The sequence below is a fragment of the Mesoplodon mirus genome (genome assembly GCF_964341445.2).
Source record: "Mesoplodon mirus genome assembly, chromosome: 8".
NCBI lineage: Eukaryota > Metazoa > Chordata > Mammalia > Artiodactyla > Ziphiidae > Mesoplodon > Mesoplodon mirus.
In genome coordinates, this window is record NC_138984.1 from 95340990 (window position 1) to 95365090 (window position 24101).

General features: G+C 36.1%; 1 protein-coding gene across 1 annotated transcript in view; it reads left to right on the forward strand.

Moving 5' to 3' along the window:
- The window catches only part of ITGA4 (integrin subunit alpha 4), an 86317-nt gene that overhangs the window by 38169 nt on the left and 24047 nt on the right, over nucleotides 1–24101 (forward strand). The window contains exons 12-17 of the mRNA XM_082631179.1: nucleotides 1003–1093; nucleotides 1701–1746; nucleotides 2120–2274; nucleotides 5820–5974; nucleotides 15797–15946; nucleotides 22526–22602. Of these exons, the coding sequence (XP_082487305.1) occupies nucleotides 1003–1093; nucleotides 1701–1746; nucleotides 2120–2274; nucleotides 5820–5974; nucleotides 15797–15946; nucleotides 22526–22602 (674 nt within the window). The remainder of the gene's footprint in view (nucleotides 1–1002; nucleotides 1094–1700; nucleotides 1747–2119; nucleotides 2275–5819; nucleotides 5975–15796; nucleotides 15947–22525; nucleotides 22603–24101) is intronic.

Sequence of the window (24101 nt, forward strand, 5' to 3'; positions counted from 1 at the left end):
TGGTTCACTTCCATTCTAGCTTGTATTTAACCTATTAAAGACATTCTCTCTGCATTTCATCAAATTTATGTTCTGAGGTAATACCCATACTATTCCAGATAAGCCCATTTGGATTTGATTAACTGTGTCTTGCCCTGTGGCTAAAGCCCCATGTTCCATGGAGATTGCACAGGGAGAGCAAAGACTCATGTGATACTCTGTGTTCCTTTTAGTGCAGAGAGTAAGATGAGAGCACTTTAATAAAGTTCCCTGATCTAACTCTGACTTTACTTTCACATTTTGAAAAATCAGGGCATTTCATTGCATGGAAAAAACTACATACACATGCAGAGAAGAAAAGTTTTTCCAAAGGGACTCTTACGGAAACATTAGCTAATACTGTTATTTTTGATTAGGCAAAAGTAGGTAAATTGTTCTTTATATAACATGAAAGATACATACTTGTCTAGTAAAGAATACTGATTCTCTTAGAATGGACAACCCTGATACTTATAAATCAGTATCTGGACATGAGATTAAACACATGGGGTAGGAAGCACATATCAGACTTGAGCTGTCCTTGTCAAATACTAGGAAGCAATCTGGCTAAATGAGGTGGTTATTATAAACCTAAGTAGTAGGCTCCACTAAGTGATCATAGATATCTTATTTTCTTATTATTTGTTTGGTTACTCATGTTGCTCAGGGAAATAAACACAGAGCCTGAAAAAAGACTGGGGAGAGAGTGTCAGGACTGTTTTAGGAGATCTTTACTACATAATTTTCCCTTTGCTCACAAAGGAAAGAAAGTGATTTTTTTCTTGTCACAAAATAGATATCAACTTCCCACTTCAAGCTGGAAACTACTCTTTCTCTTAGACACATGTATTTGACTTAACTACAGTGCATTTGTTAATAATGTGCCAGGGCATGTACCAGGATTCATTATTTAACTAAATCATTGTTTCTCTGGGATATTAGGTGTTCACATCCTGTTTCCCACTCAACTTTACTATTTTTCAGAGAATTGAAGGGCTTCAAATCAGCAAATCATTAAGTATGTTTGGACAGTCTATATCTGGACAAATTGATGCAGATAATAATGGATATGTAGGTGAGTATAAAATTTACCATATTTTATAAATTGAAATAAACTCTGTTGTGGATGCTGCTTTATTGTGAAGTACATAAAACTTGTAGAGAAAAGTTCTAATTTACTAATGAGATTTTCCTTCATTTTAAAAGCTCTTTTGAATTCAAGGATGGGTCAGAAATAATCAAGTAATTCCTGAGCTTTAAACTGTTAGTTACTTAACACTTTATTCCTTGTTCTGGAGAAAATTAAAAGCATTCATGAAAATAAATCAAACACACAATGATGAAAAGAAAGAGGTTTTTTTTTGGTAATTTAAAAAGAGATTTCTGAGTGAATGTTTATAGTCCAAAAATTGAATCTTGTTTCAGTAAGGCTGTCTTTATGTCATATGTTTATATCCTAATGTTTATATTTATACTGTAAAGGGGTGAATGTCATTGTAAATGAGCAGATTCAGACATATGTGAAATGAATCTTAAGATGTAAGCATACCTCTTCTAATTAATTTTCTGTAAATAGTGTTTTGATATAGTCGAAAGGTGATATGTAGTTAAGTATTTATGGCTGAAAGTAATTCTCTTTGACTAATGATGATCATTAATCTGTGTTGTTTTTTATCCTCCAGATGTAGCAGTTGGTGCTTTTCGGTCTGATTCTGCTGTGCTGCTAAGGTAAGGTTGATACATTTCACTGCTTAATGACAGTTGGGCTTAATTTAAATGATGGGAGGCAGTTTTTAAAATCAGCAGGGTGGCGACCTCATAACACTCCTTTTGATACTCTGAAATTTAATTATTGAACTTTAGGATATTTTTCCCACCTTACCTAGATATATACATAACTCATCAAAGTCAATATTTTTAGAAGTTTAAATGAAAATTTCTTTTGATTCATACGTGGAAATGTAATTGGGTATATATTCACATATTATTAAATGGTTTCATGAAATTACTTGATCAATGGAAACTGACCAAACAAATGTAACTGTCATCTTAAGGAAAAATAATTCTGCAATTAATATTGCTAATTTTATTTCCTTCTTAGGACGAGACCTGTAGTGATTGTCGAAGCTTCTTTAAACCATCCTGAGTCAGTAAATAGAACACATTTTAACTGTATTGAAAATGAATTGCCTTCTGTGTGCATGGATCTAACACTCTGTTTCTCATATAAGGGCAAAGAGGTTCCAGGTTATATCGGTAAGGGTGCCCTTACAAATTAATGCCTGATAGAATGTGCACTTCCCTCATAAATCTCTTGGTCATCTTTCGAGCTCTCTCTGTATTTCACCATGGAGGGGTTTTTAGGGCAGGAGAGAGCAGCCACCTGATAACCTTTACTCTTCATCTTCCGGATTCTCACTTTGTTCTAACCAATGAGTTGGACACATTAAGGCTTTAGTTGTTTAGAGATTATGGCAGGAAGTAGAGCAAGAGTATCACTTGCTCTCTTATTTAAGGTAAACTAATTGAGCTTAATCTGTAAGATCTCTTTAGAATAAAAAGAACATCACCACAGCTCCTCCTGTTTTACTAGGCTCACTGAAGTCTTGAGCTGGCTTAATTTGGAGGCCTGAGAGGGGGAAGATTCTTTTTTTCTTATTCTATCCTCTTTGAATAATTGAAGAAGCTTATCTGGAGTCTAGACCCTGGTTCTAATTTCCATAAATAACACACACCTCTTAAGGATTTACTATGACTATCGGCTCCTAAGAGCCATGCCTATTTGCCTGTACATAGGCAACTCCCAGTGATCTGCTCTGGAGAAAGTATCTTTGATATGGCTCATCCAACATTGTGGTTAATCTCAAATCTCAAATATGTGGCTTCATAATCATTACATTTTTTTCTAGCAGGTTAATGTTCCTAATTATGTTATATTTAAGCTAATATTAGAATAACTAACGAAACTAGCCCATGGTAGAAGAGAAGCATAACGGAGTTTACCATTTGGACATTAATAATTCATATATTTCCTGAGCCCCTCAAGGCCTATCAAGAGTTGTTTGTTCCCATGACCCTGCAGGGTGTCTTCTAAACATCATGAAGGGTAGCAGATACTTATTGAACCAAGCTATAGATATGTAGCAGAGGCCTCAGTCTGAATTAGCCTGTAATAAGAAGTAGAGAATGAGCCTGGTATTTCTATTTTAGATCAGATTCATTTTTTAAAAATTTTAATTTTATGGGAGTACAGTTGATTTACAATGTTGTATTAGTTTCAGGTGTACAGCAAAGTGATTCAGTTATACATATATGTATATTCATTCTTTTTTAGATTCTTTTCTTACAGATATAGATAAGATTCATTTTTAATGGTACTCTGCAGAAGTCCTCATTAAAGATGCAGTGATAGGCCAGTGGGCAAAACCTTCATCCGGTTATTGATTGAAGAAGTAGCAGTTGGAGAGCATGACCCTAGTAACACAGTGACACAGACAAGCTGATCATTATCTGAGAGACACATGTTAAATAGAACTATTTCCCTTTATGGAAAATCAGTATTTGTCATACTACCGATTCCATTGTGACCAAATATTTCTTTAAATGATTGAAAACAAATATATGAAAATCATAAATAATCATAGCATTGTTACAGAACATGCTTTATAGTTGTCATAAAATGACTCCTTGGGAGAAATAATTCACATAGTAAGCATATTTAATAAAACCAGGACATTTTGCCACTTACTGTGAACGGATTTTTATTTCCCTTGTTTCATGTGCTCTTGTCTGAGCTCAGGGTGATGAATTTGTAGATGGCTATTTCAGTTGCAACTCTATCTCTGAGGCATTGAACCTCAGTTATGGTAATTTTGAAGCCAATTGATTTGGACTTTATTTTCTAAATAAAAGGAAGGTTGAAAGATTTATTTGAAGTTTGTAGGAGTGATGTAGGTTTTATACTTATGTTTCCTTGAAGTAGATAAAATCCTTCCAGAAGAGTAAGATACTCCTAAAATGTAAATGAACACTTGAGGAATAATATAAATTATTTTAAATATCACTTATGAATTATTTCTCCTATATAATGAATGACCTCTCAGTGGACTACTAGATGTAGCTTGTTTTGCAAAGAAGGCTTTTATTTTTCAATTTTTTAAGTTGAGGTATAACTGACAAACAACATTATATTAGTTTCAGGTATAAAACATGAGATGATTCAATATTTGTGTATATTGTGAAATAATCACCAAAATAAGTCTAATTAACATCCATCGTCATACATAGTTGTAAATATTTTTTTCTTGTGATAAGAAATGTTAAGATCTACTCTCTTAGCACCTTTCAAGTGTGCAATACAGTATGATTAACTGTAGTCACCATGCTGTACATTACATCCCCATGACTTTTTTTTTTTTTTTTTTTTTGCTGTACGCGGGCCTCTCACTGCTGTGGCCTCTCCCGTTGCGGAGCACAGGCTCCGGACACACAGGCTCCGTGGCCATGGCTCGCGGGCCCAGCCGCTCCGCGGCATGTGGGATCTTCCGGGATCGGGGCACGAACCCGTGTCCCCTGCATCGGCAGGCGGACTCTCAACCACTGCGCCACCAGGGAAGCCCCCCATGACTTTTTTTGTAGCTAGAACTTTGTACCTTTTGATCCCGTCACCCATCCCCCACCCCTCACCTCTGACAACCACCAGTCTGACAAAGAACCCTTTTATATTCAAGAAATAGCTGTTTCTTTCTTGGTAAAATGGGTCTTGGAATTTTTTTTGGTTGTTGTAAATTTTCCTTAGTTTTTTGGTTATTGAAAATCTTCTTTAGCACATCATTTACCATGTCAGATTTGAAATAAGTTCTTACCAAACTGTCAGAATATTTATTGAGAGAATGTCTGTATATATTTGTTTATTTTTACATAAATCAACATTGGAAGATCCAACCAGAAACCAATAAAAACAAGGAAGAGAAATAATCAGGGTCTAGGGCTGGAAAGGAGATGTCTGTGAGTCAGCTGTTTATGTAGGTTTGACTTTTAAACCATGTGTTCACTTCACGTTAAAAAAAAAAAAAAAAGAAAAATAGCAACCCCTCAAATTGGAAACAAATGGAAATAAATGAACCCAACCATATATGAAATAAGTTCTGTAACCACACAAGATAAAATTATTACAAGTGACATTTGGGTGCCTGTACTTCCTCAGTCAGACGTTCTACGGACAAAAGGACTCGAAGAAATCTGAAACTTAACTCAAGACTTTTATTATTAGTAACAACTTTGGTAGTGTAGCTGTGAAATGTTTATATGTAGGAGGATTAAGCAAATAACTAAAGATGTTAATTTTAAAAGTAGGAACAGAGAAAAGTTTATAATTCTTTTTTTTTTTTTTTTTTTTGCGGTACACGGGCCTCTCTCGTTGCGGAGCACAGGCTCCGGACGCGCAGGCTCAGCGGCCATAGCTCACGGGCCCAGCCACTCCGCGGCATGTGGGATCTTCCCGGACCGGGGTACGAACCCGTGTCCCCTGCATCGGCAGGCGGACTCTCAACCACTGCGCCACCAGGGAAGCCCCTATAAATCTTTTTTTTTTTTTAATTTATAAAAATAATTCTTGAAATGTGTATTTTAAGTTGTTCCCGCTTTCATATTTCAGGTTAGTTTTTAGAAAGTTATTTAATGAAGAGAATTTAATATATTTCCAGTATTCTATATAACTTTGACTATTATCACTTTAAAAATAACAAAACAAATGCCTTTAGATAATTATACTAATTGCAATTCTCTCTACATTTTTGCAGTTTTGTTTTATAACATGAGCCTGGATGTGAACCGAAAGGCAGAGTCTCCATCGAGATTTTACTTTTCTTCCAATGGAACTTCTGATGTGATTACAGGAAACATAAAAGTATCAAGCAGAGTGACTAACTGTAAAACACATCAAGCATTTATGCGGGTAATGTAAACTTGTTTTTATTAACAGATATGTAAACTTCAATATTATCAATACGTTTAAATCTTCTTGCATTGGTATCTTTTATAAAACACAGTGAAAAGCAAGTGTTACTTGAACTAGCTGATCTATTGTTCCAGCGTCAAAATGGTAGATGATCCTGTGTCAGACCTAGATAATTCAAACTCTACTTTTTCCTTCTTCCTTATTTCACATTTATCACATTTTACCGCGTCACTGTTTTTAAAGATTTGCCTTTTCCTCTTCACAATTGCTATTGTCCCTCTCCGTTTATGCACTTGCCTAAAAATGTAAATGTCGAGTAGCTCTGCTGAGCCCCAGATCTATTCCTGGTAGATATTGGAGGGTGGGGGGAGGCAGGGAAGTTGGTTTATTTTTCATATGACTTTAAGAAGCAGAATCCAACGTGACTGCTTTTGGATCGTGCCTTTGTCTCTATGCCAGCATTGTCGGTGATGTCAGTGGGAACTTGCACAGTTGTAGCGTGATGGGGATCATCTGTGGGCCAGGATGATGCTTCTCATGATGGTTTGGGGTATATCCTGCCAAAGCACAGCCAATTTCATGTTTCTTTTATTAAAACACTCATTCCCAAACTGATCATCACGTTCCTTGCATTGATCACATTTTATCGTATGAAGCAGTGCCAGGTCTTTTTCATTAGGGAATGGTGTACTTCATCAGAAAAGCCACTGTCACAAAAAAGCCAAACTATTCCCAGGAGCCTTTTCTGGGATTTCAAATAGTAGCCTCAGTTTAGAACTTAATTTTTCCTTAGACACTTATTCCAAGCAAATGCAAACAAGCATCAGGACTATTAGATGCTAACAGCAATAATCCCTATGCTATTTCCTCATTTCCCTTAACAGTTTTTATTGTTGTACTAGAGTAAAGCTATTAGATGGTTAAGAGCCAAAAGTATAGAATGATATTAGTGCAACCATCATTGATGTGGTGGGGATTAAAGAGGGTTTTTTCTTTTTAATTCTGCATAGTTGATTTTACTCAGGTTAATCAATTTTAGAGACTAACACCGAGACCATTTTAAAGGGCAATAAAAGGACCAACATCAGGCATTGACAGACATATTGTGTTGAATCTGTATAAATGGCAGCAAATTGATCTGATTTATTTAGTCCCGTTTCTTGACATTGTTCCTATGACTAAGGCTTCATCAAAATTGTGCACTTTCTTCAGAATAGATTTGTACCAGAAATGACAGTTTAGCAGAGGTTTCTGTGTTAGTTGCATGTACACTTGTCACTACCATGGTAACACAACAACAGCAGGTTACAGCCATGACTTTGGGCCATACTGTCAATGTCAAAAAAAGCACTTAGCTCTGGGATTGGTACATAGAGGGACTGTTTTTGAAAAAGTGATTGTTTCTTCCAATATTTTTTTTCCTTCCTAACTTACCTTGCTTTTGTTTGGGACGTTTTAAAACTCATACATAGAAAGGCAAAAGGCTACTCCAACACTCTCCCTTGCAACAAATCCAAAGGCAGGTGTAAGAACCCCAGAAACAGCTGCCCTAACCTTGAGTTTTGTCAAGGACCCCTAGCTGTTATTTAGGAGGAGATGAAAATATAATGAGTGCATTTCCCATCCCCACCAGCATGGTACCCGAGGCTTTCGGAAACATTAACCGGATTGTTCCTTTGTTCTGTAAAGCGTGTCCGGTGTCAGGAGTGTTAATATACATGTGCATTCTACCTCAGCGCCCCTTACAGTGAAATAAGGTGACACTTGTTAATTATGTGCTCAGGGCCACAGCCCCCACCTCTCAGAGGACTCCCTGCCTGCTAGTTGGGCATGCTTTCTTTGCATAGCTCCTGTTGGCTGTACCAATTAAGTTCCACTCCTTCCAGTTAATAGATATTGAGTACCTATGTAGTGTCAGGTTCTGTTTGAGACACTTATATAGGTCAGTGACTGAAACAAAAAGATGACCACCCTCATAGAGTTTATAGTCTAGTGTGGTGAGATAAACAACGGCACAAAATGTAACGATACACAATAGTAACAAATAGTAATACAATAGCACAATAGTAACAAAATGTAAATTTTATAGTATTTTAGAGCAGCAGACCCCAACCTTTTTGGCACCAGGGACCAGTTTCATGGAAGACAGTTTTTCCACTGGGGGGGGGGATGGTTCAGGAGGTAGTGTGAGTGATGGGGAGCGATGGGGAGCGGCAGATGAAGCTTCTCTTGCTCACCCCACAATCACCACCTGCTGTGCAGCCCGGTTCCTAACAGGCCACAGACCGGTACCGGTCCATGGCCCAGGGATTGGGAACCCCTGTTTTAGAGGATTATATGGGTGATGGAAAAAGGAAAGGCGAGCAGAGCACAGGAAATTATAGAGTTCTGGGGAAGGAGTGAAGAATGCAATTTTAAATAGGGTGGGCAGAGTGGGCCTCATTCAGAAGGTGACATCTGAGCAAAGACTTGAAGGAAGCTAAGAAGTTACCATGTAGATGTCTGGGGCAGTGGTCCGCAACTTTAGCCTGCAACAGCATTACCTGGGGGGCTTGTTGAAACACAGATTGCTGGGCCCCACCTAGAGTTCTTGATTCAGTACATCTTCAACAAGGCCTGAGAATTTGCTTTTCTACAAAGTCCCCAGGTGATGCTGATGCTGCCAGCTTGAGAGCTGTGCTTTGAGAACCCCTGATCCAGGAGGAGAACATTACTGAAAGAAGAGCTAGGTAAAAAAGCATCAGGAAAAGAATGAGCCTGGTTGTTTTAGGAAACCATGAGGAGGCAAGGATGGCTGGAAGAGTGAGCCAGGGGGAGAGCAGTAGAAAAAGAGTCAAATCACATAAGACCCTGTGACTTTTTCTCCAAGTGGCATGGGGATCTATTGTAGAGTCTGGGGCAGATAATTGACATGATCTGACTGAGTAATAAAAAGGAATACTCTAACTGTTATGTTGAGACTACACAGTAGGCAACCACAGGTTGACGCAGGAGGAAGAGAACACTGTAATAAGCCAGGTGAGAGATGATGGCTCCAACGAAGGTGGTAGCAGTGGATCTGCTGAGAAGTAGTAGAAGACAGATTCTACAAAATTTACTGAAAGATTGGATATCTAGCATTTGAGAAAGAAAGGCTCCAAGGCGACTCCAAAGTCATTAGCCTAAGCAACTAGAAGAATACAGTTTTCATCAATAGGGCAAGGGAAACAACTTTTGGGTGTAAAATGTTGGAGTTCAGTTGTGGACCTGCTGAGCTGGAGAGACCTATTTTGCTTTTAAGTGTAAACAGCAATTAATCATTTGTATTGTATATACTCATCTGGAGTTGGAGAGGGGCATGGAACTGGAAATATAACAATGCATATTTGGCATGTGAATGGGTTTGAAAGTCATATGAGGTGGCTGAGATCATCACAGAAGGAGAAAAGAGCTAAGGTCTGCACTCTGGACCCTACAACATGAAGTGGTTAGAGAGAAGAGAAGGCTTACTAAGGAGATGAGAAGGACTAATCAGTAAGGAAGAAAAACAGGAGCTTGTGGCATCCCGGAAGTGAAGTGAATAAAGCAGGGCAAGGAGAAAGGCATGACAGTGTTTTCAGTGCTTTCCTCTTAGTTGAAGAAGATGAGGGCTAAGAACTCACCATTGGGTTTAACAGTGTAGAAGCTATTGGTGATCATGACAACAGCGGTTCTTTTAAGATGGGAGGAATAGCATGCTTTTATGCTGATGGGTGTGTTCCAATAGAGCAAATGAGATAGATAAGAGGAAAGAATCAGTGCAAAGAGGGCAAAAGGGGTGGGATTAATTGTACAAATGAAAGGATTGATTCTAGATAGGCACATGCATAGTTCATTTGTTTATGTGCTTGCAGATGCTGGGCAGATGTGGTTGAGAGGACTGGAAGTTCTCCTGATTGCTTTAATATTATCAGCGAAGTAAGAAGCAAAGGCATTAGCTTCCATTGGAATGGGAGAAGTGGTGTTTAGAGTTCAGGAAGAAGATGTGAAGTAGTCTTCTAGGAGAGTGGGAGAGTGAGAAAGTACAGTATGGTCCTGAGATGGAGTTAGGCTCTAAGTTGCATCAGAAAGTGAGACGAGTCAGTATGGTTGTGGTTTTTTCCAGTCATGTTCAACCTTACAGGTGGGAGTAGATGAAGAGTTACAATCAGCCATGGTTGTGGTCTGCCAATAGAGTGAAGCAAAGAAGGAACGCACGAGAGAGCCGAGGAGTATGCAAGGGAGTGGTTATATTTTTGGCCATGAAGATTAAGCAGGGTAAGGAGAGGAGAGAGGACAGCAAGAAGGTGTGTGAGGGACAGGGGAACAAAGTTGAATTGGAGGTCCCAGTGGGAGCAGCACATTGTTGGACTTGAGTATTAAAGAGAATGAGCCAGAAAGATTTCATCAGTATGACAACATGTTAGAGCCATTGGGGACCTGAAGGTGAGAAAAAGAATTGAATTTTATTTTTATTCTTGCTCACAATCCCTTGATGATCTCACATAAATGAAAGTCTTTAAACCTACTTATATTTAAAAAACTCATCACAGTCTTTGTTAGTAGAGAATTTGGCTATGTTAGAAAATCTAAATCTTCTCATAAAACTTGGCTTTTATTAAGTCCTTCTCTTTTAATCACACATTCTCTAGTTTCATGTATTGGATCTTCTTGGAATATAGGAGACATTGTTAGCAATCTAATAAGTATCACATCACTAGCATATACATTTGCTGGTATGTTATTTTTCTGAGACTATATGGTCATTTATCTGGTTGGTAAGCACATCAGTTTTCTCAAGTCTACTTCATCTATTCATAATTAAAACAGGTATTACCTAAGATTGTTTTATATGAATGGTCAAAATGTATTCCTCAGAAAATAAGGCAGAAATTATTTTTTTCCTTATAGAACTCCATTTTTTGGTTGTTTATAATTATGCCAAGCTTTAATTTTTACTGTTAGAGCCTTAAAATTATTAGATGTTATGAAAGGAGAATCTAGAATTTACAGTTGGGAGTTAATAAAAGGTTTCTATGATAGCAGGCAAATGGTTAATTTTTTATGCCTTATAGTGTTTTATCTATTGAAATTCTGTTCTCTTGGACCTCGCTTTTCCCTTTATGAAAATGTTTCCCCATCCATGTAAGCATATGAAAATGAATCTTTGTTATCTTCAAAGGTACAACTTGATTAGGTCTTAGAGATTTCTTAGGACAAGATTTTAGGACAAAGGATAATTTTGAGGCTGTTTTGATTTAGAGAAACCCATTCAACATTTGGCAACAATTTTTAGAAATGTTGGAGCAGCCATGGTAGTGAGACTTACCTTCACGTTTTTAGAGATATTTCTTGATTGATCTTGATGGAATCTCTGCATCAAAATACTCTCTGATATTTGAGAAGAAAACGAACATTCCCTTCCTGTCTACAGCATTCCATAAAATCTAGAAATATTTAGCTTAGTCATTGGAACAGGAATGCCTGTCTCTACTGGTATCTGAGATCCAGGCCTTAGTATGTTGTATAATAATCATGAAATCAACCTGCCTATGTATTTAGTAGATTAGTTTATTCTTTCTTTCCTTTGGTTTCTCTAAATTCTGGATTTTGGATTTCTGAAATAAAGGAATTTTATTTTGTTATCTAAGTCTTTAGATAACTTATAAAATCCATCATTTTCAGTAATAACTTCAAAAAATGAACACATATTTGATTACTAAATATATGTATTTGTATTTTATTTACTTATATTTTTAAGCTATACAAACACATAGTTTAATGAAGTACCATTTGCTCCAAAGTAGTTATATTTTAACCACTGTGGACCGATCCATATATGCATGCATTTCTGCTGAAAATCTAAATGCAGACAAACTATATAACTATGCTGATATTATGGTAACCTAGAAGATGATTGATTATTCCAAGATATATTAATTCTTTGTTAGATTACAAGGTCTTTGAAGACAGGATATTATGTTTTCCATGTTTGTATTCTTCTTAGAGCTAACACAACTCATTACATAAGGCCCCCAATCAATCAATATTTAATAAATTTATAGATTATGTGTTCTCAGAGCTTTTTAAAGAATTCTGTGAGGGAAAATCTGTAATGTTCTATTCGTGTAATGGTGAGGGCACCTGTCTTGGGGGTGTTGTCTTTTCTCAAGAAGTTGTAGTCCCAGATGTTTGACAGTTCACCCTCTGAAACATACTTACTAGATAAAATGGTTATAATTACACGGGGCCTTGCTGGCTCAGATTCCAATCTATGTCTCAGTCTTACCTTCTCCCACCCCAACCCATTCCCCACATTGGCACCAGAGGGGCATTTCAAAAACATAAATCTGATCACATTCCTTCTTAAAATTCTTCTATGTAAGAATTTTCCCATGCCCTTTCGAGTGTAGGTTAGGTGGCCCTCCCTCTTCTGTACTTGTGTCTGCATGTATCAGAATGCTCATCCCTCCACCACATGTGTGGATTTATGGGTTTTAAAGTGTAATGTAGGCACCGGCTTTCAGTTTTGTATCCCTAGATCCTGTCTTCTACAGAGTAGACTCATGAATAGATATTTTCACATGTTTATTTATACCTCAACATCATTGTTCATTAAGTAATATTTTATAAATATTTCTGGCTCCACCCTTTAAATAAATTCCCTCACTACATAAACACAATAGGATGACGTGAGCCTACAGCTCAGTTCTCAAGCTGGCCATAATAACAATTTCTGTGAAAGTGAGACAAGAAGGCAGACTTTGTGTAATTTCAGACATGTGCTAATTTGCATGCTTGTGGGTGCCCTGTTTTATGTAATTGTCCATAAAAATGTGGCATGGAATCTTCATTATTTTTAATATAGATAGCACATGCCCATCCAAATTAAAAATTTTAAGCAAATCTACTTTTTCCTCCTGTATATTAATTAGTCACTTTAAGAATTTTTGATATTATAGCTTTTGTCTTTAGGTGGAGCTGTTAAAGTTAAGTAAGTGTGAATATCTGTCAAATACAGTTCTTGCAAGAGTGCATGTACATTTTATATATTGTGAGAAAGGCATAATTAATAGCTAATTAGGATAATGAAAGTAATATACACCAGATGTAGAGAAGACCTTGTGGAAAATTAGTATGAATTAGATAACATGTGATGTGGTCAAAGCAAGCTTGTTGAGAAGAATTAAAGCAGTGGACATGTGGAGGGACAGTCAGTGGCTGTCTAGCTCCTACATCTAGGGAATAATTTAATCAAGTTTGCTATTGTAATACTCAGGGCTTCAAGCTGTTCCATTTTCACAAGTTGATAACTTGGGATTTGGACCTTGATTTGCAGCATTCCTATATGGTCAAGGTTTCGAGTTGAGATGATCACTTACCAAGTAATCTAATAAAAACATCTCCATGTGTGAGAATGGAAAAGCCATGAGAGATCTTGAGTACTCTGAGTCATGCTACACATCTTCCAGGTACCACTTAATTAATACAAGTCTAATAGTTGTATTAGTAGAAAACGTAGCTCATTTTCTATTTAGTGTTCACTGGTTGGCAATAGACTAATTTTCTTTCTTCTTATTTCTTCCAAATAGTCACCAGAATTTATTATAAGAAATTGAAATTCTGTAATTCCTTGGTTGGCTTATATAGCTACATTTTGCAGTAATATACACATAATAATGATAATATTTAACATCTATTGAGACGTTAACATGTACCAGGCATTGTACTAAGTGTTTTACATACATTATGTCATTGAATCCTCACAATAAGGTATAGGTGTCATAATCATCATTTTCATTATCATTATTACCAGCCATTTTCAGATGAGGTAATTGTTCCATAGACAGATTATGTAATTTGCCCAAGGTTACGTATAGATAACAAGTGAAGGACCTGAGGTTTGAACCCCAGTACTCTACCTTCAGACCATTTGCTTTTAACCAATTTATATATATATATTTATATTTATATAATTTATATATAATGTAAATGATGAGAAGAAACAATTACATCCTTTTTTATAATTACATAAAAGACAGAATAGGTGTAGTCTTATGTGAAACGTCATCTTTATTAACTTCATTGATTTTTATCAAAAGTTACTATAGGCGTAAATAGCATAGCAGTATTCTGTATGATAGGTATTTTTTTCTATTCAGTAGGGATTGTTAATTTATGAGCTTTGGAAATCTGCTTTTAGGCAGAAATGTTTAAGCTATATTCCAACTCTGAATTGTCTAGATAAATAGAAATCCACTGACATTATTCAATAGGAGGTCTGTCAATTACAATGTCATGGATCTACTAAGGAACTCACTAAGTGTAAATATAAACCTCATAAATATAAAACTCAATTATGGTTAAAATTAATATGTCTAGTCCCAATGAAAACACTTGAGTTTCTTCAGTGGGACTTTGATGAATCTGTTTTTTTTAAATCAGAAGAAATGTAAATTGAAACAGGCATATGAAAAGTAGAGTCAAACCAAGCTTTACATTTAAATTGTTAGTGTGAAAGACAAAGTGTGTGACCAGTTCTTTGAATATCTTCTGAGTATAGTAACAATTATAATACCAAGAAAAAGAAAAAGAAAAACTGCATAGTTCCTGTGTAGGTGGACTGTATCTGCTGATTGTGAGCTTCTCTCTCAAATCCTGAGATAATATCTACTTTTAATTTTTGTTGTGCATAAGCTACTTGTTCTATAGATTTGCCATCAACATGTCTTATTTCATGCAGTTTAAATTGTCAACTGAATTCTGTTATAAATCCTCATGGATTACTTTATAGTGGAATCTTATTTGCCCATCCTCTTAGATAGGGAGAAAAATAAATGAGTCTGCTTTCAGTATATTTTGAAAATCTCATATCTGTCTAGGCAGGGCTGCCTGAGAAGTGCTTTCTAAGAGATGCCATGTTTTTTATCTTACTTGACTTCCTTTTTTTTTTTTTTCACAGACTTGGGATTCTAGAACACCTTTACTATTTAGGGAAGTGTTTCCTTAATTGAATGCCAAACTTCAAAGTTATTTTATTGTCAGTTATTTTAGTGTTTGTGGATGTTTATGTTAGCAAATAATTTTGATAGTAATGTTCCCTTTTAATGAAGGGGCTTGAATAATCGAATGAAAAGATGAAATAAATTTTAAGTTCATGGGAAAATGTTTTTAAAAGAGAGAAAAATAATGCCTGCATGTAGAAATAAAGATTAAAATATATGAATTGACAACCAGTGTAATAAACTCAAGAGTCATTTCTTGGGGGGCAGAAGACAATAAATTCTAAAAACCTAATCACTCAAAGACTTTTTTACTATATATAAAGAAGATTAAGAATGATAAATGCTGTGTAAAAAATTAGTAAGATTTTAAACTTAAAAGAGTGTCATACAGAGAAGAAAGGATTCCAAATGGGTTACAATTCCTGTATCATTGATAAATAAATCCAAGAACTCTTTCTTTGTAAAATGTAAAATGTAAAAGCACAATAAGTGTGGAAAAACTGTAACAATAAGAAAACTGTATGCATAGAAAATAGTATTGAAGAAAATATGCCAAAATGTAGACCTTCATAACTATTATTGGATAGTTATGGTTTTTCATTTTTAATACCTTTTGTCTTTTTCCTAATAAACGTGATTGCTTTTGTAATGTGTGAAAATAGTCCAATTCTTTAACAATTTAGCTTAAAAGGAAAGGATTTTCTTTGACTTCCATATATTGTGTTTGACCTTATGCAGGAAAGGAGGGACTTTATATATTTTTTTTATTTAGATGCTTATTTTTGTTATTAATTCATATGGTTTTCAATTTCTTTAGAAAGATGTACGGGACATCCTCACCCCAATTCAGATTGAAGCCGCTTACCACCTGGGGCATCATGTCATCAGTAAACGAAGTACAGAGGAATTCCCACCACTTCAGCCAATTCTTCAGCAGAAGAAAGAAAAAGACATCATTGCAAAAACAGTAGGAATTTTTTCCTTTATTTGAAACATAATGTGACATATAACTGAAGAAATTCTTTTGAAATAGTACATAGTTCTGAGGAAATGTACTCTCTCTGAATTTTTTTTTTAATTTAATGAATTTTTGTATAAAAAAGATTCATGGTATGTCTTGTTTTCCATTTTTCTTTATTTTTTATATTCCCTTTAGGATATTGAACTGAATACCTTTAAATATGCATTTAGTCATAACGGTGGTTTCCCACATACATAAAATGTTAATTTTCTCTCCTTGATGCCTTGCCAGTGAAGAAAATATATTTCCAGAGAGCACTCCTAATGGAAGTGAGTTGCATTCATGAGTTATTCAGCATCGTCATGTGTGTTCAGCTTATCTTTCTCATTTTCTGTCTCCTTCTTTTTCAGTTGTCTTCCTCTCACTCACCCTACCCACAGATTCACTCATGTCTTGTTAGTCAGATTTTACTCATTCAGAAACATGTATCTACGTTACACAACAGTTTCTCTTTTTAACTTAACTGTATGTGCATTTTGAGATGGATCCTGCATTCTGAACAGTGAACTGCTTTTTAAAATGTATCCCTGAAGTGATGAAAGGGGAACACCTAAAACCAAGATTACTCTACCCAGCAAGAATCTCATTCAGATTCGATGGAGAAATTAAAAACTTTACACACAAGCAAAAGCTAAGAGAATTCAGTGTCACCAAACCAGCTTTACAGCAAATGCTAAAGGAACTTCTCTAGGCAGGAAACACAACAGAAGGAAAAGGCCTATAATAACAAACCCAAAACAATTAAGAAAATGGTAATAGGAACATACATATCAATAATGACCTTAAATGTAAATGGATTAAATGCTCCAACCAAAAGACAGAGACTGGCTGAAGGGATACAAAAAAAAAAAGCCCCGTATATATGCTGTCTACAAGAGACCCACTTCAGAACTAGGGACAAATACAGACTGAAAGTGAGGGGATGGAAAAAGATATTCCATGCAAATGGAAATCAAAAGAAAGCTGGAGTAGCAATTCTCATATCAGGCAAAATAGACTTTAAAATAAAGACTATTACAAGACACAAAGAAGGACACTGCACAATGATCAAGGGATCAATCCAAGAAGAAGATATAACAATTGTAAATATTTATGCACCCAACATAGGAGCACCTCAATACATAAGGCAAATGCTAACAGACGTAAAAGGGGAAATTGACAGTAACACAATCATAGTAGGGGACTTTAACACCCCCCTCTCACCAATGGACAGATCATCCAAAATGAAAATAAGAAAACATAAGCTTTAAATGATACATTAAACAAGATGGACTTAATTGATATTTATAGGACACTCCATCCAAAAACAACAATACACTTTCTTCTCAAGTGCTTGTGGAACATCCTCCAGGAAAGATCACATCTTGGGTCACAAATCAAGCCTTGGTAAATTTAAGAAAATTGAAATTGTATCAAGTGTATTTTCTGAACAAAATGCGATGAGACTAGATATTAATTACAGGAAAAAATCTGTAAAAAATACAAACACATGGAGGCTTATCAATACACTACTTAATAATCAAGAGATCACTGAAGAAATCAAAGAGGAGATCAAAAAATACCTAGAAGCAAATGACAATGAAAACACGAAGACCAAAAACCTATGGGATGCAGCAAAAGCAATTCTAAGAGGGAAGTTTATAGCAATACAAAATCCTACCTCAAGAAACAAGAAACATCTCAAATAAACAACCTAACCGTACACCTAAAACAATTAGAGAAAGAAGAAGAAAAAAACCCAAGGTTAGCAGAAGGAAAGAAATCATAAAGATCAGATCAGAAATAAATGAAAAAGAAATGAAGGAAACAGTAGAAAAGATGAATAAAACGAAGAGCTGGTTCTTTGAGAACATAAGCAAAATTGATAAACCATTAGCCACACTCATCAAGAAAAAAATGGAGAAGACTCAGATCAATAGAATTAGAAATGAAAAAGGAGCAGTAACAACTGACACTGCAAAAATACAAAGGATCGTGAGAAATTACTACAAGCAACCGTATGCCAATAAAATGGACAAGTTGGAAGAAATGGACAAATTCTTAGAAAAGCAGAACCTTCTGAGACTGACCCAGGAAGACATAGAAAATATAAACAGACCAATCACAAGCACTGAAATTGAGACTGTGATTAAAAATCTTCCAACAAACAAAAGCCCAGGACAAGATGGCTTCACAGGCAAATTCTATCAAATATTTATATAAGAGCTAACACCTATACTTCTCAAACTCTTCCAAAATATAGCAGAGGAAGGAACACTCCCACACTCATTCTGTAAGGCCACCCTTTGTCCAAAACCAGACAAAGATGTCACAGAGAAGGAAAACTATAGGCCAATGTCACTGATGAACATAGATGCAGAAAACCTCAACAAAATACTAGCAAACAGGATCCAGCGGCACATTAAAAGGATCATACAGCATGATCAAATGGGGTTTATCCCAGGAATGCAAGGATTCTTCAATATATGCAAATCAATCAATGTGATAAACCATATTAACAAATTGAAGGAGAAAAACCATACGATCATCTCAGTAGATGCAGCAAAAGCTTTTGACAAAATTCAGCACACATTTATGATAAAAACCCTCCAGAAAGTAGGCATAGAGAGGACTAACCTCAACATAATAAAGGCCATATATGACAAACCCACAGCCAACATCATTCTCAATAGTGAAAAACTGAAAGCATTTCCTCTAAGATCAGGAACAAGACAAGGATGCACACTCTCACCACTCTTATTCAACATAGTTTTGGAAGTTTTAGCAATCAGAGAAGAAAAAGAAATTAAAGGAATCCAAATCAGAAAAGAAGATGTAAAACTGTCACTGTTTGCAGATGACATGATACTATACATAGAGAATCCTAAAGGTGCTACCAGAAAACTACTAGAGCTAATCAATGAATTTGGTAAAGTAGCAGGATACAAAATTAATGCACAGAAATCTCTTGCATTCCTGTACACTAATGATGAAAAATCTGAAAGAGAAATTAAGGAAACACTCCCATTTACCATTGCAACAAAAGAATAAAATACCTAGGAATAAGCCTACCTAAGGAGACAAAAGACCTGTATGCAGAAAACTATAAGACACTGATGAAAGAAATTAAAGATGGTATAAACAGATGGAGAGATATACTATGTTCTTGGACTGGAAGTATCAACATTGTGAAAATGACTCTACTACCCAAAGCAATCTACAGATTCAGTGCAATCCCTATCAAACTACAAATGGCATTTTTCACAGAAGTAGAACAAAAAAATTTCACAATTTGTATGGAAACACAAAAGACCCTGAATAGCCAAAGCAATCTTGAGAAAGAAAAACTGAGCTGGAGGAATCAGGCTTCCAGACTTCAGACTATACTACAAAGCTAGAGTAATCAAGACAGTATGGTACTGGCACAAAAACAGAAATATACATCAGTGGAACGAAGGCCCAGAGATAAACCCATGCACATATGGTCACCTTATTTTTGATAAAGGAGGCAAGAATATACAATGGAGAAAGGACAGCCTCTTCAATAAGTGGTGCTGGGAAAACTGGACAGCTACATGTAAAAGAATGAAATTAGAACACTCCCTAACACCATACACACAAATAAACTCAAAATGGATTAAAGACCTAAATGTAAGGCCAGACACTATCAAACTGTTAGGGGAAAACATAGGCAGAACACTCTATGACATAAATCACAGCAAGATCCTTTTTGACCCACCTCCTAGAGAAATGGAAACAAAAATAAACACATGGGACCTAATGAAACTTCAAAGCTTTTGCACAGCAAAGGAAACCATAAGCAAGACAAAAACACAACCCTCAGTATGGGAGAAAATATTTGCAAATGAAGCAACTGACAAAGGATTAATCTCCAAAATTTATAAGCAGCTCATGCAGCTCAATAACAAAAAAACAAACAACCCAATCCAAAAATGGGCAGAAGACCTAAATAGACATTTCTCCACAGAAGATATACAGACTGCCAACAAACACATGAAAGGATGCTCAACATCTTTACTCATTTGAGAAATGCAAATCAAAACTACAATGAGGTATCATCTCACACCAGTTAGAATGGCCATCATCAAAAAATCTACAAACAATAAATGCTGGAGAGGGTGTGGAGAAAAGGGAACCCTCTTGCACTGTTGGTGGGAATGTAAATTGATATAGCCACTATGGAGAACAGTATGGAGGTTCCTTAAAAAACTAAAAATAGAACTACCATACGACCTAGCAATCCCACTACTGGGCATATACCCTGAGAAAACCATAATTCAAAAAGAGTCGTGTACCACAATGTTCATTGCAGCTCTATTTACAATAGCCAGGACATGGAAGCAACAGTTGTGTCCATCGACAGATGAATGGATAAAGAAGATGTGACACGGGCTTCCCTGGTGGCGCAGTGGTTGAGAGTCCACCTGCCGATGCAGGGGACGCGGGTTCGTGCCCCGGTCCAGGAGGATCCCACATGCCGCGGAGCAGCTGGGCCCGTGGGCCATGGCCGCTGAGCCTGCGTGTCCGGACCCTGTGCTCCGCAATGGGAGAGGCCACAACAGTGAGTGGCCCGCGTACTGCAAAACAAAACAAAAAAAGAAGATCTGACACATATATACAATGGAATATTATTCAGCCATAAAAAGAACTGAAATTGAGTTATTTGTAGTGAGGTGGATGGACCTAGAGTCTGTCATATAGAGTGAAGTAATTCAGAAAGAGAAAAACAAATACCATATGCTAACACTTATATATGGAATCTAAAAAAAAAAAAAAAGTTTGAAGAACCTAGGGGCAGGGCAGGAATAAAGATGCAGATGTAGAGAATGGGCATGAGGATACAGGGAAGGGTAAGGGTATGCTGGGACGAAGTGAGAGAGTGGCATGGACTTATATACAATTACCAAATGTAAAACAGATAGCTAGTGGGATGCAGCCTCAAAGCACAGGGCGATCAGCTCAGTGCTTTGTGACCACCTAGAGGGGTGGGATAGGGAGGGTGGTAGGAAGGGAGATGCAAGAGGGAGGAGATATGGGAACATATGTATATGTATAACTGATTTACTTTGTTATAAAGCAGAAACTGACACACCATTGTAAAGCAATTATACTCTAATAAAGATGTTTTTAAAAATTTAAAATAAATAAAATGTATCCCAAAATATATCAGTTTCACTCACTGTGTGTTTATTCCCAGGAGTCCAGTTATTCAGACTTTTACTGTCCAACAGCACAAAGACAGAGTCAACAGGATGTTTGGGGCCCTGGTTAAAGCATTCATTAAAACATTCAGTAAGGGCACACAGAATGCAAAAGATCAAAGGGACATTTAAAGGTCTAGTTCATATCCTGTCCAGATAAAATTGCCCCTAAGTCGTTTTAAGATATTTGAGCTTACAATCAGCACTGTCTGGTCTACAATACTAGATCAAATGAATATAATAAATTAAGAGCAAAGTCTTTCTATAGCCTTGTATGAAAATATTTATGGAAGTCGGTTTTTTCACTCTTCTGTTGAACTTCAGTTTTCAATATCAACTACTTTCAAATGTCTTTAATAACGAACATCTCAATATTGTAAAGTACATAAGCCCAAACCTTAGCAATTTGTAGTTATATTAGAATGAGCTACAAATGAGCTACATTTTGATTCTTCAAACAACCTGCTTTACGAATAAGAGAAGTAGAAAAAATATATATTAATCATCTAGAGAACGATTTACACTTTCCAGCTGCTCCCGCTGGTATAGGCAGTCTGTGGTCTGACGTGCCATTTGACAATGCTCTACCCACTTCACATTTCATGTGCCTGGCTCCTTCTCTGACTTTCTAGATTTCTTTCTTTTCTGCATGTCTCCCTCTCTCACCTGTTCCTCTCAGCTTCCTTTCTTTTTGTATCTCTCTATTTTTCCTTTGTCCAGCTTATACCTCAGGGCTTCCTGTGTACCTTGCAGTATCTCTGGGTCCTATTAAAATGCTCAGAATTAAATAAATTCTGGAACCTGTGGATAAACTATCATTTATTTTTATTCACTGTATCCTCAAAGTAAAATTTCTAAATTTCTACATTTTATTATTTTCAACACATATAAAATCACTGTTCTACCATCTTGTGAAAATTAAGTGTCATGCGTATGCATAATAAGCAGGATCAAACGGCAACACCAGAAAATCGCGAAGAAAATCTTGGCAGCACAGGTTCTAAACACTTACAGAGGTTACTACCACAGTCTGATTAAACTTCTTTTTATACAACTATTACGAAAGAAAGAAATTATTTCTTTCGCTTAACAAACTTAGGCTTTAAATTTACCTGTTGAAAAACGTGGTTCCTTTAGCCCTGGAATTGTCATCTGAACCTACTGATACTCAAATTGAACTCTTCAAAAGGTATAAAGGAGTTATCAATTTGCTATATCAATTTTATTTTTTCATGTGTCATAGATATTTTATCCTTTAAAAAACATAGAAATATACCTACTGATTTGAACTAAGATAAAAAATACTGTCATATTTTATTTCCAGATAAACTTTGCAAGATTTTGTGCCCATGAAAACTGTTCTGCTGATTTACATGTTTCTGCAAAAATTGGATTTTTGAAGTAAGTGTAGTTGACTCTCTGCTTATTTATCAGGATGGGGTAATTGGTGTGTGCATGTGGGTTCTAAAGAGTAAAGGACTAAGAACTAATCCTTGGGGGTTAGCAGCATTTAAAGACCTGGAAAAGAACAGCAGTCTCATTCTGCTGAAAGAGACTAAGTGTTCTATACAGCAGTCACATAAGTATACACTCAAAGATTACCACTTTTCAAAAGAATGAGAATGTGTGAGCACCATGGTTTTATCAAGCATGATTTTAACCTTTCACTGATAACTCGGAAGATATTTCAGGATTTAAATGTGCTTTGGGTTATTGTTATCATAATTGTAGTTATTTTTCAGACATCTGTAAGTGCCTGTTAATAGAGTTTTGGTTCAAAATGAGCTAACCTTTACTACATAATGCTCCAAAAACTGGTTACATAATTCAGATCGATGTACAAAACAAAGATATCCCTAAATATATATGTGACCCATTTGAAAGGGAATAAATCATCTTTATCTTCTAAATTCATAGAAGGGAAACAGGAAAAAGAAAATACATGTAAACGTGCTTAAAATAGTGCACACAGTGCAAACTGGATAAATGTTGATTGCTGTCATTATTTATGTTGGGAAATAAACCATTGTAATTCTGTATCATGTCTATATCCCCTCTGTTGAAACTGTTCTGCATGTCAGAGGGAAGATGTGAAAATGAGGACCAGAGAGATAGAATCCACACTTCAGGTTAAGAGCTGGCTGTGTATGGAAAGTGAAAGAGGGCAAAGAGGCATCACTGACAGGGCGGGAATATGAGAGACTGTTTGGGGGAGGTAGGGATATAGAGGAAGCAGGTTTAAATTGGGGTGTGTTGAATTTGATGAGACTTCTATATGTAGCTCTGCAGTGGAAAATCTAGTTCAGGATTATGTTTGGAGGTCCTCTTCACATTAGTTATGAGAATGCCTGCGATGGAAATGTGAATTTCACAAAGAAATAAGGATCAAGTCTTGGGAGGGGTGGGTAAATTTTATGTAAAGAGCTTAAAAAGAATAAGGACTTACTCCAGGAGACTGAAAAAGTATCTTCATAGAACTAAGAGAAAAACCAACTCCACGGTGAAATAGCCAATGGAGGATGTAAAAAGAGGGACTTAATACTGTGATTTTGTAGCAATCAGAGAGCATAATGACTGAGGAAAGGTCATGGAAGTTGGCACTTAAAATGTGACTGGTGGGGGAGAAAAAGGATGTCGCTGGCAAATTTTAACAAAAATTTCTGTGCAGTCATAGCTAAATGACAGCATCAGTGATTAAGGGAAGGAGAATTTATTAGGAACAAGTAGATTCAACTGAATTTTTATGTATTTATCAAACGTTATTTAATTATGGGAAGATATAAACAAGTATGAGGATCAAAGGCAGGGAAAAGAATAAATTGAACAAAGAAATAGTCTGCTTAAATCCAGGGGACACTTCAGATATTACTTGAACTGTCCTGTGAAGAATTTGACGGCTG